Source organism: Nycticebus coucang, chromosome 6, assembly GCF_027406575.1.
Source record: "Nycticebus coucang isolate mNycCou1 chromosome 6, mNycCou1.pri, whole genome shotgun sequence".
Classification (NCBI taxonomy): domain Eukaryota; kingdom Metazoa; phylum Chordata; class Mammalia; order Primates; family Lorisidae; genus Nycticebus; species Nycticebus coucang.
The window spans coordinates 112066168-112078879 of NC_069785.1; the positions used below are offsets into that span (position 1 = coordinate 112066168).

Consider the following 12712-nt stretch of genomic DNA (forward strand, 5'->3'; position numbering starts at 1 on the left):
TCCTCAGTAGCGTTCTGTGGCATCACAGCTTACAGCAATCTCAAACGCTTGGGCTTAAATGATGATACTCTTGCCTCAGCCTCCCAAGTAGCTGGGACTACAGGCGCCCACCACAACACCTGGCTACTTTTTTGTTCCAGTTGTCATTGTTGTTTAGCAGGCCATGGCTGGGTTTGAACCTGCCAGCCTTGGTGTATGTGGCTGGCTCCCTGATTACTGAGGTGTGGGCACCGAGGCAACTGAAATATATTTTGAAAGTGTGATAGAAAATATTCAATTATTGTCTCGGCACCCATAGCACAGTGGTTACAGCGCCAGCCACATACACCAAGGCTGGCGGGTTCAAACCCAGCCTGGGCCAGCTAAACAATGACAACTGCAACAAAAAATAGCCAGATGATGTGACAGGTGGCTGTAGTCCCAGCTACTTGGGAGGCTGAGGCAAGAGAATCACTTAAGCCCAAGAGTTGGAGGTTGCTGTGAGCTGTGATGCCACAGCTCTCTACCAAGGGCGACATAGTGAGACTGTCTCAAAAAGAAAAAAAAAAGGAAAACATTCAATTATTAAATTCTTGTTTGAGTATTAGGGGAAAGCGTTTCTGTAGTTAATCTTTTTTTTTTCTTTTTGAGACAGACTCTCATGTCACCCTCAGTAGAGTGCCGTGGCGTCATAGCTTACAGCAACCACAAACTCTTAGGCTTAAGCAATTCTCTTGCCTCAGCCTCCCAAGTAGCTGGGGCTATAGGCGCCCGCCACAATGCCTGGCTATTTTTTTGTTGTAGTTGTCATTGTTGTTTAGCCCCAGGTGGGGTTCAAACCCACCAGCCTGGGTGTATGTGGCTGGAGCTCCACTGCTACAGGCACCGAGCCTGTAGTTAATCTTAACTTGTTTCATCAGACAGGAGAACGTAAGTGTGTTTCCTGTTGTTTAGCTGTATCTATTAGGAGGTTTTAGAGCCTAACTAGTAGTTACCTCACGTACCTAGGTACTCTAGTCCTCTGTACCTTTCAGGGGAGTCCAGCCTGCAGCCCATGGGGGCATATGCAGATTATATGAGGATTTTTTTGCTTTTCCTTGGTGGCGGATGATACTATGCACAGACCTTTTTTTTTTTTGTAGAGACAGTGTCACTTTATTGCCCTCGGTAGAGTGCCTTGGCATCACACAGCTCACAGCAACCTCCAGATCCTGGGCTTTGGCAATTCTCTTGCCTCAGCCTCCCAAGTAGCTGGGACTACAGGCACCCACCACAATGCCCGGCTATTTTTTTTTTGTTGCGGTTTGGCCAGGGCTGGGTTTGAACCTGCCACCCTCCGTATATGGGGCCGGCGCCCTACTCACTGAGCCACCAGCAGGTTTCTTTTTTTTTTTGTAGAGACAGAGTTTCACTTTATTGCCCTCAGTAGAGTGCCGTGGCGTCACACAGCTCACAGCAACCTCCAACTCCTGGGCTTAGGCGATTCTCCTGCCTCAGCCTCCCGAGTAGCTGGGACTACAGGCGCCCGCCACAACGTCCGGCTATTTTTTTGTTGCAGTTTGGCCGGGGCTGGGTTTGAACCCGCTACCCTCGGTATATGGGGCCGGCGCCCTGCTCACTGAGCCACAGGCGCCGCCCCAGCAGGTTTCTTTTATTATCAAAACTAGATCTTCCGCTTGAGAAGAATGAGGGGCTGCTAAGAGCTTGTTAACTCTGATCCCTGTCCTCCATAAGTCACCTTCCCCCATCCCATCACCATTACCCTGTGCAGACCATTTTTTTGCTTACCAGCTTTCCTTAGTGTTTGTGTATTTAATGTGGGCCCAAGACAACTCTTCTTCGTCCAGTATGATTGGACATCCCTAAATGGAGGACTTACACTGTGTTTAATTTTATAAATCATCAGAAGTGCTCATGGAAATAGACTTAGTTGAAATTAGAAATGATCCTTGTTTATTTATTTATTTATTTTTTATTGTTGGGGATTCATTGAGGGTACAATAAGCTAGGTTACACTGATTGCATTTTTTAGGTAAAGTCTCTCTTGCAATCGTGTAGAAATGATCCTTGTTAACAGGGTGTTCTAAATTCTGATTTTCTATATCATAGTAAAGAAAGGATTTGCATGTTCTTTCCATTGTTCTTTCTTATTTATTTTCATACCTTTTCCTCAGAAGGAAAAGTAAAAGAGTAAAAGAGGGTTACAAAAAATAATAAAAGCAGAAAAATTAATGTGAAGCCACACACAAGGTTAATATACAAAGTATGTATGCCACAGGATCACAAACAGGACTCTGAATTTCTCATTAGCCAGTTCTGAGAGGAGAGCAAAGTTACCTATGTCATTTATTTAAGTCTATAAAGCAAAAACAAACTTAACTGTTCAGGAGAGAAGCATAGCTGATCTTACTACTAAGTTTTGAATGAATATTTCCCATGGGCCCTTATAGGAAGAACATTGTGTGAGAGAAACATATACCTGTGGCCGCCAGTGTAACTTTTAGGATGAACTGTGTTTGTGGATATAAGCAGCATTTGCAGGAGTATGATGTTAGTCTGTGGTTCTTTCTTTTTTTTTTTTTCTCATTTTGTCGCCTTCAGTAGAGGTACTGTGGCATCATAGCTCACAGCAATCTCAAACTCCTGGACTCCAGTGATTCTCTTGCCTCAGCCTCCTGAGTAGCTCGTACTACAGGCACCTGCCACAAAGTCCAGCTATTTTTAGAGATAGGCTCTCACTCTGGCTCAGACTGGAAGTCCATGGTTCTTAATCTTTTTGAGTCATAAACCCTCTAACATTTTTATGTATTTTTATCATGAATTTGATAAGCATGCAGATTTTGAACTAACTCCAAGAGATTCTGTTCCAGTAGGCCTGCATGGGTTTTAGGAATCTGTATGTTGGGAAACGTTCAGGTTTATAATTTCAGGGAGTTTGCAGATATATGCAGTCAGTATATGAACCTTAGGTTAAGAACCTATGGTAGAAGTGAGTGCCATGCTCAATAACATGTACATAGTAAAAACAATTATGAGTTTCAGGGGGTGATTGGTGCTGGTGTATTAGAAAAGTAATGACTTTCATTGAAATTTGTTGGCCCAAACAAGTTACATGTCCATGCTTAACTTGAAAAGCAATAGTACTAATGACTAGCAAGTAACGTATATGGAGTTTCTTTCTCCCTTCTTCTTTTTTTATTTTTTTAGGCAGAGTCTCATTCTGTTGCCCAGGCTTGATAAGAGTGCCATGGCATCAGCCTAGCTCACAGCAACCTCAAAATCCTGGGTTCAAGTGATTGTCTTGCCTCAGCCTCCCAAGTAACTAGGACTATTAAGCACCTGCCACAATGTCTAGCTAATTTTTCTATTTTCAGTAGAGATGGGGGTCTTTCTCTTGCTCAGAATTTGGAGAAATTTGAGGCTGGTCTCAAATTCCTGAGCTCAGGCAATCCTCTTGCCTTAGCCTTGCAGAGTGCTAGGTTTATAGGCATGAGCTGCTGGGCCTGGCCTCTTCCTTTCTTTTTGGTAGTGTATTGATGCTGTTTTCCCCCTGACGTTGAACCACTTTCACATTCTTGGGGTATGAGATTATGTATGATTATGAGGTATCATTGTTGGGATAGTCCTCTTTGATTTGCTAATGTTTATTTAGATTTTTGCATCTATATTCTCTGGTGGGATTGGCCTAGAAGCAGGGGTCTTCAAACTTTTTAAACAGGGGCCCAGTTCACTGTCCCTCAAACCGTTGGAGGGCCGGACTATAGTTTAAAAAAAAATCTATGAACAAATTCCTATGCACACTGCACATAACTTATTTTGAAGTAAAAAAACACAAAAACGGGAACAAATACAATCACACTGCTGCAGTCCATAGTTTGAGGACCCCTGGCCTAGAGTTTCCATTTCTTGTGCTGTTCTCAGCAGTTTGGTGTTAGAGTTTTTGTTGTTGTTGTTTGTTTTGTTTTTGTTAGAGACAGAATCTCACTTTATGGCCCTCAGTAGAGTGCTATTGTGTCACAGCTCACAGCAACCTCCAACTCCTGGGCTTAACTGATTCTTTTGCCTCAGCCTCCCAAGTAGCTAGAACTACAGGCGCCTGCCACAGCACCCGGCTGTTTTTTGTTGCAGTTTGGCCCGGGCCAGGTTCAAACCCGCCACTCTCAGTATATGGGGCCGGTGCCCTACCCACTGAGCCACAGGCACTGCCCTGGTGCCAGGGTTTTGTTAGCAATATAAAATGAGATGGCTGTCTTTCCTTGTTGGATTTTGTTTTTGTTTTTATTTGAGACAGTGTCGCCGCGCTTTGTCACCCAGGCTGGAGTGTAGCAGCCCAATCATAACTGACCACTGTAACCTCAAATTCCTGGGCACAAGTAATCCTTCTCAGCCTTCTGAGTATCTGGGACTAAAGACACTCACTACCATATTCTGAGTCAGTTATCTTTCCATGTTTTCCCCCCTTTAGTTTTCAGAGTTTATGTCGATTTCAAATATACTTTTTGTGAGGAGTTTAAAATAACTACAAAATTAGAAGGTACAGGTACCCTGTCTCAAATAAATACTCATAATCATACAATTTATCCCAGGGATTTGAAAGTGGTTCAGTATTAGGGAAAAGAAAATCATAAGACCACTCTCATTTACAACACCAACTGCAATTTTGAAGGGTTCCCAAAACTACTCTCAGGTAATCCTAATGAATTATCAAAGAATTCGGTGAAAACTGCTGTGCTTGTAGTTACACTTTGTTACAGGGAAAGGATTCAGAGAGTAAGATCAGTGAAAGGAATAGACTCATAGGGCGATTGTCTAGGAGGGTTCCAAATACAGAGCTTCTCTTGTCCTCTCCCTGTGTAGTCAGGATGCATTTCTCTCCTGGCATAAATGTATGACAGTACTACCAAAGAGGGGGAGCTCAAATGAGAACTACCAAACAGGGAAGCTTATCCAACCTCCACTGTGTGTAGTTTTTGTGGAGCTTGTTCCTACAGGCATGAACAATTGCTCACATGGATAATTTCAGTCTCGAGGCTGACTGACAGTGCATGATCGGAAACATCCACTCTAACTGGCCAGCCCTTACCCTAAAGACCATACAGGCATGGGTAGTCTCCTCCTTCATTCACATCGTTATCCTATCCGTTGGATCCAAGGCCCCCAAGGTAAAGACACACTTACCAGGCATAACATTCCAAGTGCCCTGAGATCATCTACCAAAAGACCAAATTTTTTACTACACACTTTTGTCAGTTTTTCTTTTATGATTGTTTTCCTGTGATTTCTTAAAAACAGATTAAGCCTATAGGATTCTAGTATGGAAAACTGGTTCTTTGATATTTGAGCCCTGCATTTCTCTAGTTATCTCTTAGAAGATAAACATTTTAGGACACTTTTGATTTAACTGCATTTAAATTTAACTACCTTTTATCTTTTTATCTTTTCTTTCTTTTTTTTTTTAAGAATAAAGGTTCTCTTCAGTTTGAAGACAAATGGGATTTCATGCGCCCAATTGTTTTGAAGCTTTTACGCCAGGAATCTGTTACAAAACAGCAGTGGTTTGATCTGTTTTCGTAAGTAATCCATTAATTCTGTTTGCTAATATAAAGGAAATTTTGGTGATGTTTTTCTGTGTCCACTTACAACTCTAGATCGTTTACCTATTAAAAATTACTAGTAGGTGGTTTTAGGGGTCTTCAAGACCTCCGCCAGACAGGACTACTGAAAGGATACAAAGCAGAATCAGCAAAGGGAAAAAGTACGTGGGGTGAAATTTGAGAAAAAACAAACACAAGCTTCCAAGTGTCCTTTCCCAGAGGAATCACACAGGGCACACTTAATTTTTCCAGCGAAAAGACTGACAATATGTAATATGTTATGTACCAGGAAAGCTGGTAGAGACTCAGCACCCAGAGTTTTTAGGGGGGCTGGTGACATAGGTAGTCTCTGTCTGGCATGTACCAAAATAAGTATATATACAGCTTAGATACAGTGAGCCATTCTACCATTTCAGGAAAGTTTTATATAAGTGTAAGAAACTGTCAACTGTTGGAGTTCTGTGTTACCAGCCAAGGGCTAATCTTACAATCAGACTTTTCTAAGGACCTTTCACAGGTCTTCTGTGTTAACTCTTGGCCCTTGGCCAAAATTTCTTCCTAGCTAAATTATTATTGGTAGTCCCCACATGTAGCAGGGCAAGACTGACCTCTGATAATGACCCCAGTTACACCTTTTAGTAGCCATGGATTTAGGCAGTTAAAACACATCCCGATAACCATAAGGCTTATATTTATTTATTTTTTTTTTTTTTTTGAGATAGAGTCTCACTTTGTCGCCCTTGGTAGAGTACTATGGCATCATAGCTCACAGCAACCTCCAACTCTTGGGCTTAGTTGATTCTCTTGCCTCAGCCTCCTGAGTAGTTGGGACTATAGGTGCCCACCACAACTCCTGGCTATTTTTTGGTTGCAGTTGTCATTGTTGTTTTGCTGGCCCGGGCTGGATTTGAACCCACCAGCCTGGGTATGTGTGGCTGGCGCCGTAACCACTGTGCCACAGGTACCAAGCCTACCAAAAGGTTTATTTTAGAAAACCATGCTGCTTTTTCCATCAGGTTCTGTATGCGTGTTTTCTGACATGGCCTCAAGTGTCAGCTCAGACATAACACAGCTAACGCCAGTAAGTTGAAGCAGACCTGAAAGCCTCCCAGGATTGAGGTAGTGTCATGATAGGATGCATACATAAATATTATTTCAGCAGACTTATGTGGAGTCCCTGGAAACAAAGAGTTTAGAATTGTTAGGGTACCCTAAGCCACAAACATATTAGTGTGGCCTCCTACCATGGGCATAGGGCCTTTTATTCTGGGTTCTCAGTCGAGGCCAGTTAATTTTAGTTTAGGCCTTGATTTCAGATGGCCTTAAAGCAGTTAGTTCCAAACAGTTTTGTTTATTCATCACACTAGTTCATTTGCTTCACTGGTGTGAATGGCATCTGGAGGTATTCTACATGGGAAATGAAGAGGCTGGGGCTATATCCTACTGTCTAATAGTGCCATTAGATGTGATGGTAAGATTGGCAGTCAGTTTGATTTAAAAATACTCAATGAGCCTGGTGTAGTGGCTCATGCCTGTAACCCTAGCACACTGGGAGGTGAAGCAGGAGAATTACTTCAGCTCAGGAGTTTAAGACCAGCCTAAGCAAGAGTGAGACCCTATCTCTACTAAAAATAGAAAAACTGGTTGGGCCCTAGTGGCTCATGCCTGTAATCCTAGCACTCTTGGAAGCTGAGACAGGCAGATTACTTGAGCTCATGAGTTCGAGACCAGCCTGAGCAAGAGTGAGAGATCTCCCTCTTTAAAAAAAAAATAGCTGGGAGTTGTGTCAGGTGCCTGTAGTCCCAGATACTCGGGAGACTAAAGCAGGAGAATCACTTATCACTTGAGCCCAAGAATTTGAGATTGCTGTGAGCTATCACACCACAGCACTCTACCCAGGGTGACAAAGTGAGACTCTGTCTCCCCCTCCGAAAAAAATATGTATATATATATGTATATCTTTTATAAAATAAAAATAGAAAAACTAGCTGGTATGGTGGCTCTTGCCTATAATCCTACCACTCTGGGAGGCTGAGGCTGGTGGATTGCTGGAGCCCTACTGAAAATAGAAAAGCTGGCAGGCATAGTGATGGACAACTGTAGTCCCAGCTACTCTCAAGGCTGAGGCAAGTTGATTGCTCAAGCTCAAGAGTTTGAGGTTGCTGTGAGCTATGATGCCATGTGACTCTACCTAGGGCGACTGAGAGAGGCTCTGTCTCAAAAAAAAAGAAAGAAAAAGAAAAACTAGCTACATACGTGTGGTGGCAGGCACCTGTCATCTTAGCTACTAAGGAGGCTGAGGCAACAGAATTGATTGAGCCCAAAAGTTTGAGGTTGCTGTGAGCTGTGATGACACCATGGTGCTTAAACCCAGTGCAACAGAGTGAGATTCTGTCTCAAAGGAAAAAAAAACTCAAAAGTGTATTTCTAACAGAATTTCTCTGTTTTCATGTTGTCTCTCTTTTTACTGAGGCACTAGTAGGTAAAATCATAGCAAACATTATCAATTATGTAGACTTACTCTGTTTCCAGTACTCAAGAGAGTTTAAATTTCTGTCCCTTCAGCAACAGAAAAAAGTAAGAAAGTTCTGTACCACTAGCTTTTCCTGATGGAGTTACTGATTTAACTGTTTGATTTAGCTGTTGTTTTTCAAGCAACGGAGGAGAGATCTGTATTTTTAATATTGTGATTCACCTAAAACTCACTTTTGGGAACTTCTGGGTATTTTCTCACCTGATGTGAGAACAGAAGCCAAAGATATCCAAAAATAGCCCAGGGAATGAGATAGCTCTAACCCCAGAAGAGTTGTCTATCATTTTCAAATTTCATAGATAATTGAAAAGACAGGTCATTTTGGCAGGCTGAAGCTCTCAGCTGCTGTGTCATCCACAAATGATTATATAGCCACTCAAGCAGTGTTGGTCACCCTCCTGTTTCTTCCTTAGGCGTCCCACTTCTGATAGCAGCTGTCATCTAGTCTGCAGATCACCCCTAGGTTCAGAGTTTGCTTGGAAGACTGCAGGATTCACCATATAGTTATATTCACTGCTATGATTTACTATAGTGACAAATGCAAAATGAAATCAACAAAGAGAAAAGATACATGGTGTTCAGGGGAAAACAATTTGCAAACTTCCAAATGTTGGAGGAGTCATACAGGACAAGCTTAATTCCTCAGCAACTAATTGTAATAGCACATAAAATGTTGTTTGTCAAGGAAGCTCATAAGAGACTTAGTACCCCAGGTTTTGTTTTTTGTTTTTTTTTTTTTTTTTTTGAGACACAGCCTCAAGCTGTCCCCATGGGTAGACTGCTGTGGCATCACAGCTCACAGCAACCTCCAACTCCTGGGCTCAAGCGATTCTCCTGCCTCTGCCTCCCAAGTAGCTGGGACTACAGGTGCCCGCCACAATGCCTGGCTATTTTTTGGTTGCAGCCGTCATTGTTGTTTGGTGGCCCCTGGCTGGATTCGAAGCCCCCAGCTCTGGTGTATGTGGCTGGCACCTTAGCCCCTTGAGCCACAGGTGCCAAGCCAGTACCCCTGGTTTTTATTGGGGGCTGGTCACCTAAGCACACTCTACACACACACCAAAATTCTAGATGCCCAAAAGGAAAGCAAGTATTCAACATAAATTACAATGTTGCTTGAGTATCCTTAAGATATGAAAATAAAAATCACACTTTATTATTTTTTTGAGACAGCACCTCAAGCTGTCACCCTGAGTAGAGGTTGTGGCATCACAGTTCACAGCAACCTCCCAACTCCTGGGCTTAAGCGATGTTTCTTGCCTCAGCCTCCCAAGTAGCTGGCACCCACCACAACACCCGGCTACTTTTTGGTTGTAGTTGTCATTGTTGTTTGGCAGGTCCAGGCTGGATTCGAACCCGCCAGCTCTAGTGGCACCTTAGTCACTTCAGCTATAGGCGCCAAGCCAAAAATCACACTCTTTTAAAAAAAATTATTTTTTAAAATTTCAGAATGTGACGGGATACAAGTGTTTTGGTTACATGCATTGCTGCTTTTTTTTCAGTTTTTGGCCGGGGCTGGGTTTGAACCCATGACCTCTGATAATATGGGTCTGGTGTCCTACTCCTTTGAGCCATAGGCGCTGCCCTGCATGTATTGCTTTTTTTTTTTTTGTAGAGACAGAGTCTCACTTTATGGCCCTCAGTAGAGTGCCGTGGCCTCACACAGCTCACAGCAACCTCCAACTCCTGGGCTTAAGCGATTCTCTTGCCTCAGCCTCCCGAGTAGCTGGGACCATAGGCACCCGCCACAACGCCCGGCTATTTTTTGGTTGCAGTTTGGCCGGGGCCGGGTTTGAACCCGTCACCCTCGGTATATGGGGCCGGCGCCTTACCGACTGAGCCACAGGCGCCACCCCATGTATTGCTTTTGCACCGTTTGAATCAAGATTATAATTGTGTTCGCCCCCAGATAGTGTGCTTTGTACCTGTTTGATGTGAATATCTCCACATCTTCCTACTTCCCATCCCCCTGGCAGATGTCCATTGAAATTTACTACCATATATACACATGCATGTTGATCATTTAATGCCAATTTAAAAATGAGCACATGTGGTGGTGGTTTTTCCATTTTTGTGATACTTCACTTAGGAGGGTGGTCTCCAGTTCCATCCAGGTTGTTATAAAAGGTATTAGTTCACCTTTTTTTTTTTTTGATGGCTAAGTGATACTCAGTGGTATACATGGATCACATTCTGTTAATCCACTCAGGTATTGGGACACTTGGGTTGTTTCCACATATTTGCGATTTTAAATTGTGCTGCTATAAACATTTGAATGCAAGTGTCTTTTTTATAGAATGACTTTTTTCCTTTGGATAAATACCCAGTAGTGGGATTGCTGGGTCAAATGATAGGTCTGCTTTTAGTTCTTCAAGGTATCACCATACAGCTTTCCATAGAGGTTATATTAGTTTGCAGTCTCACCAATAGCGTGTGAGTGTACCTTTCTCTCTACATCCACATTAGCTTCTGTTTGGGGACTTTGGATAAAAGCCATTTTCACTGGAGGTAGGTGATATTTCATTGTGGTTTTGATTTACATTTTCCTGATAGAGATGGTTAGCATTTTTTTATATGTTTACTGGCTATTTATCTTCTTTTAAAAGCTTTTGTTCATATTTTTTGCCCACTTTTTAATAGAGTTGTTGTATGTCTTCTTGCTTATTTGTGGGAGTTCTTTATAGATTCTAGTTATTAGCCCTTTGTCAAATACATAGCATGTAAGTATTTTCTCCCATTGTATAGGTTTGTTTATTGTTTTTTTTTAGCTATGGAGAACCTTTTTAATTTAGTCAGTTTCCATTTATCTACTTTTTTGCTGCTATGATTGTCTTTGGGGTCTTCTTCATAAAGCCTTTCCCTAGGCCAATATCTGTAAGACTTTTTCCAACCTCTTCTAGAGTTGTTGTAATTTTATACATTAGGTTTAAGTCTGTTATCTATAGTGAATTAATTTTTATGAGTGGCGAGAGGTGCAAATCCTGTTTCAGTCTTCTGCATGTGGCTATCCAATTTTCCCAGCACCATTTATGGAATAGGGATTCTTTTCCCCAGTTATGTCTTTGTCTGCTTTGTCAAAGATCAGATTGAGCAAGATGTTTATGTCTGGGCTGTCTGTTCGGATCCATTGCTATGTGTCTCTGTTCTTGTGTCAGTACTATGCTGTTTTGGTTACTATAGCCTTGTAGTATTACTTCAAAATCGGGTAAAGTGATGGCTCCCTATTCTTCTTGCTTAAGGTTGCTTTGGCTATTCAGAGTCTTTTCTGGTTCATATGAAGTGTAAAATTATTTTTTCTATATCTGCAAAGAATGATGGTATTTTAATGAGGATTGCATTGAATCTATAAATCACTCGGGGTAGTATAGACATTTTAACAATGTTGATTCTGCCGATCCATAAGCATGATATGTTTTTCCATTTGTTTATTATATCCTCTATGATTTTTTTAGTGTTTTGTAGTTTGTCCTTGATTAAATATATTCCTAGTATTTTATTTTCTTTGTGGCTATTCTGAAAGGTATTGACTTTTTTTTTTGAGACAGAGTTTTACTGTATTGCCCTTGGTAGAGTGCCGTGGCGTCACAGCTCACATTAACCTCCAACTCCTGAACTCCTGGGCTTAGGCAATTCTCTTGACTCAGCCTCTGAAGTAGCTGGGACTACAGGCGCCTGTCACAAAGCCCGATTCTTTTTTGTTGCAGTTTGGCCCGGGCTGGGTTTGAACCCACCACCCTCAGTATATGGGGCCGGCGCCCTATCCACTGAGCCACAGGCGCTGCCTCTGACTCTTGAATTTTATTTTCAGCTTGACTGTTGTTGGTGTATGGGAATGCTACTGATTTGTGTACATTGATTTTGTAACTTGAGACTCCCCTGAAGTTGAGTTCCAGGAATCTCTTGTCAGAATCTTTGGGGTTTTCTAGATATAAAATCACAAGAACAGGGGTGGCACCTGTGGCTCAGTCGGTAAGGCGCCGGCCCCATATACCGAGGGGGCGGGTTCAAACCCGGCTCCGGCCGAACTGCAACAAAAAAATAGCCGGGTGTTGTGGCGAGTGCCTGTAGTCCCAGCTAATCTGGAGGCTGAGGCAAGAGAATTGCGTAAGCCCAGGAGTTGGAGGTTGCTGTGAGCTGTGTGATGCCATGGCACTCTACCCAGGGCAATAAAGTGAAACTCTGTCTCTACAAAAAAAAAAAAATAATAATAACAGCAAAGAGCAATAGATTGGTATACTTTTTTTTTCAGTTTTTGGCTGGGTCTGGGTTTGAACCCTCCACCTCCAGCATTATGGGGCTGGCGCCCTACTCCGTTGAGCCACAGGCACCGCCCTAAGAGCGATAGATTGACTTCTTTCCCTACTGGGATACCTTTGATTTCCTTCTCTTGTCTGATTGCTCTGGCTACAACTTCCAGCACTATGTTGAAGGGAAGAGGTGACAGTTTGCAAGCAAGCTTGTTTGGTTCTAGATCTAAGTGGGAATGCTTTTAGTTTTTCTCCATTTAGCATAATATTGGCCATGGGTTTGTCATATATGGCTTTTGTAATATTGAGGTATGTTCTGTCCTCAATATGTCCCTATTTTGTTGAAAGTTCATACCATAAAA

General features: G+C 42.4%; 1 protein-coding gene across 1 annotated transcript in view; it reads left to right on the top strand.

The window, feature by feature from the left end:
• The window catches only part of CUL5 (cullin 5), a 132783-nt gene that overhangs the window by 25835 nt on the left and 94236 nt on the right, over positions 1 to 12712 (top strand). The window contains exon 2 of the mRNA XM_053593822.1: positions 5440 to 5549. Within this exon, the coding sequence (XP_053449797.1) occupies positions 5440 to 5549 (110 nt within the window). The remainder of the gene's footprint in view (positions 1 to 5439; positions 5550 to 12712) is intronic.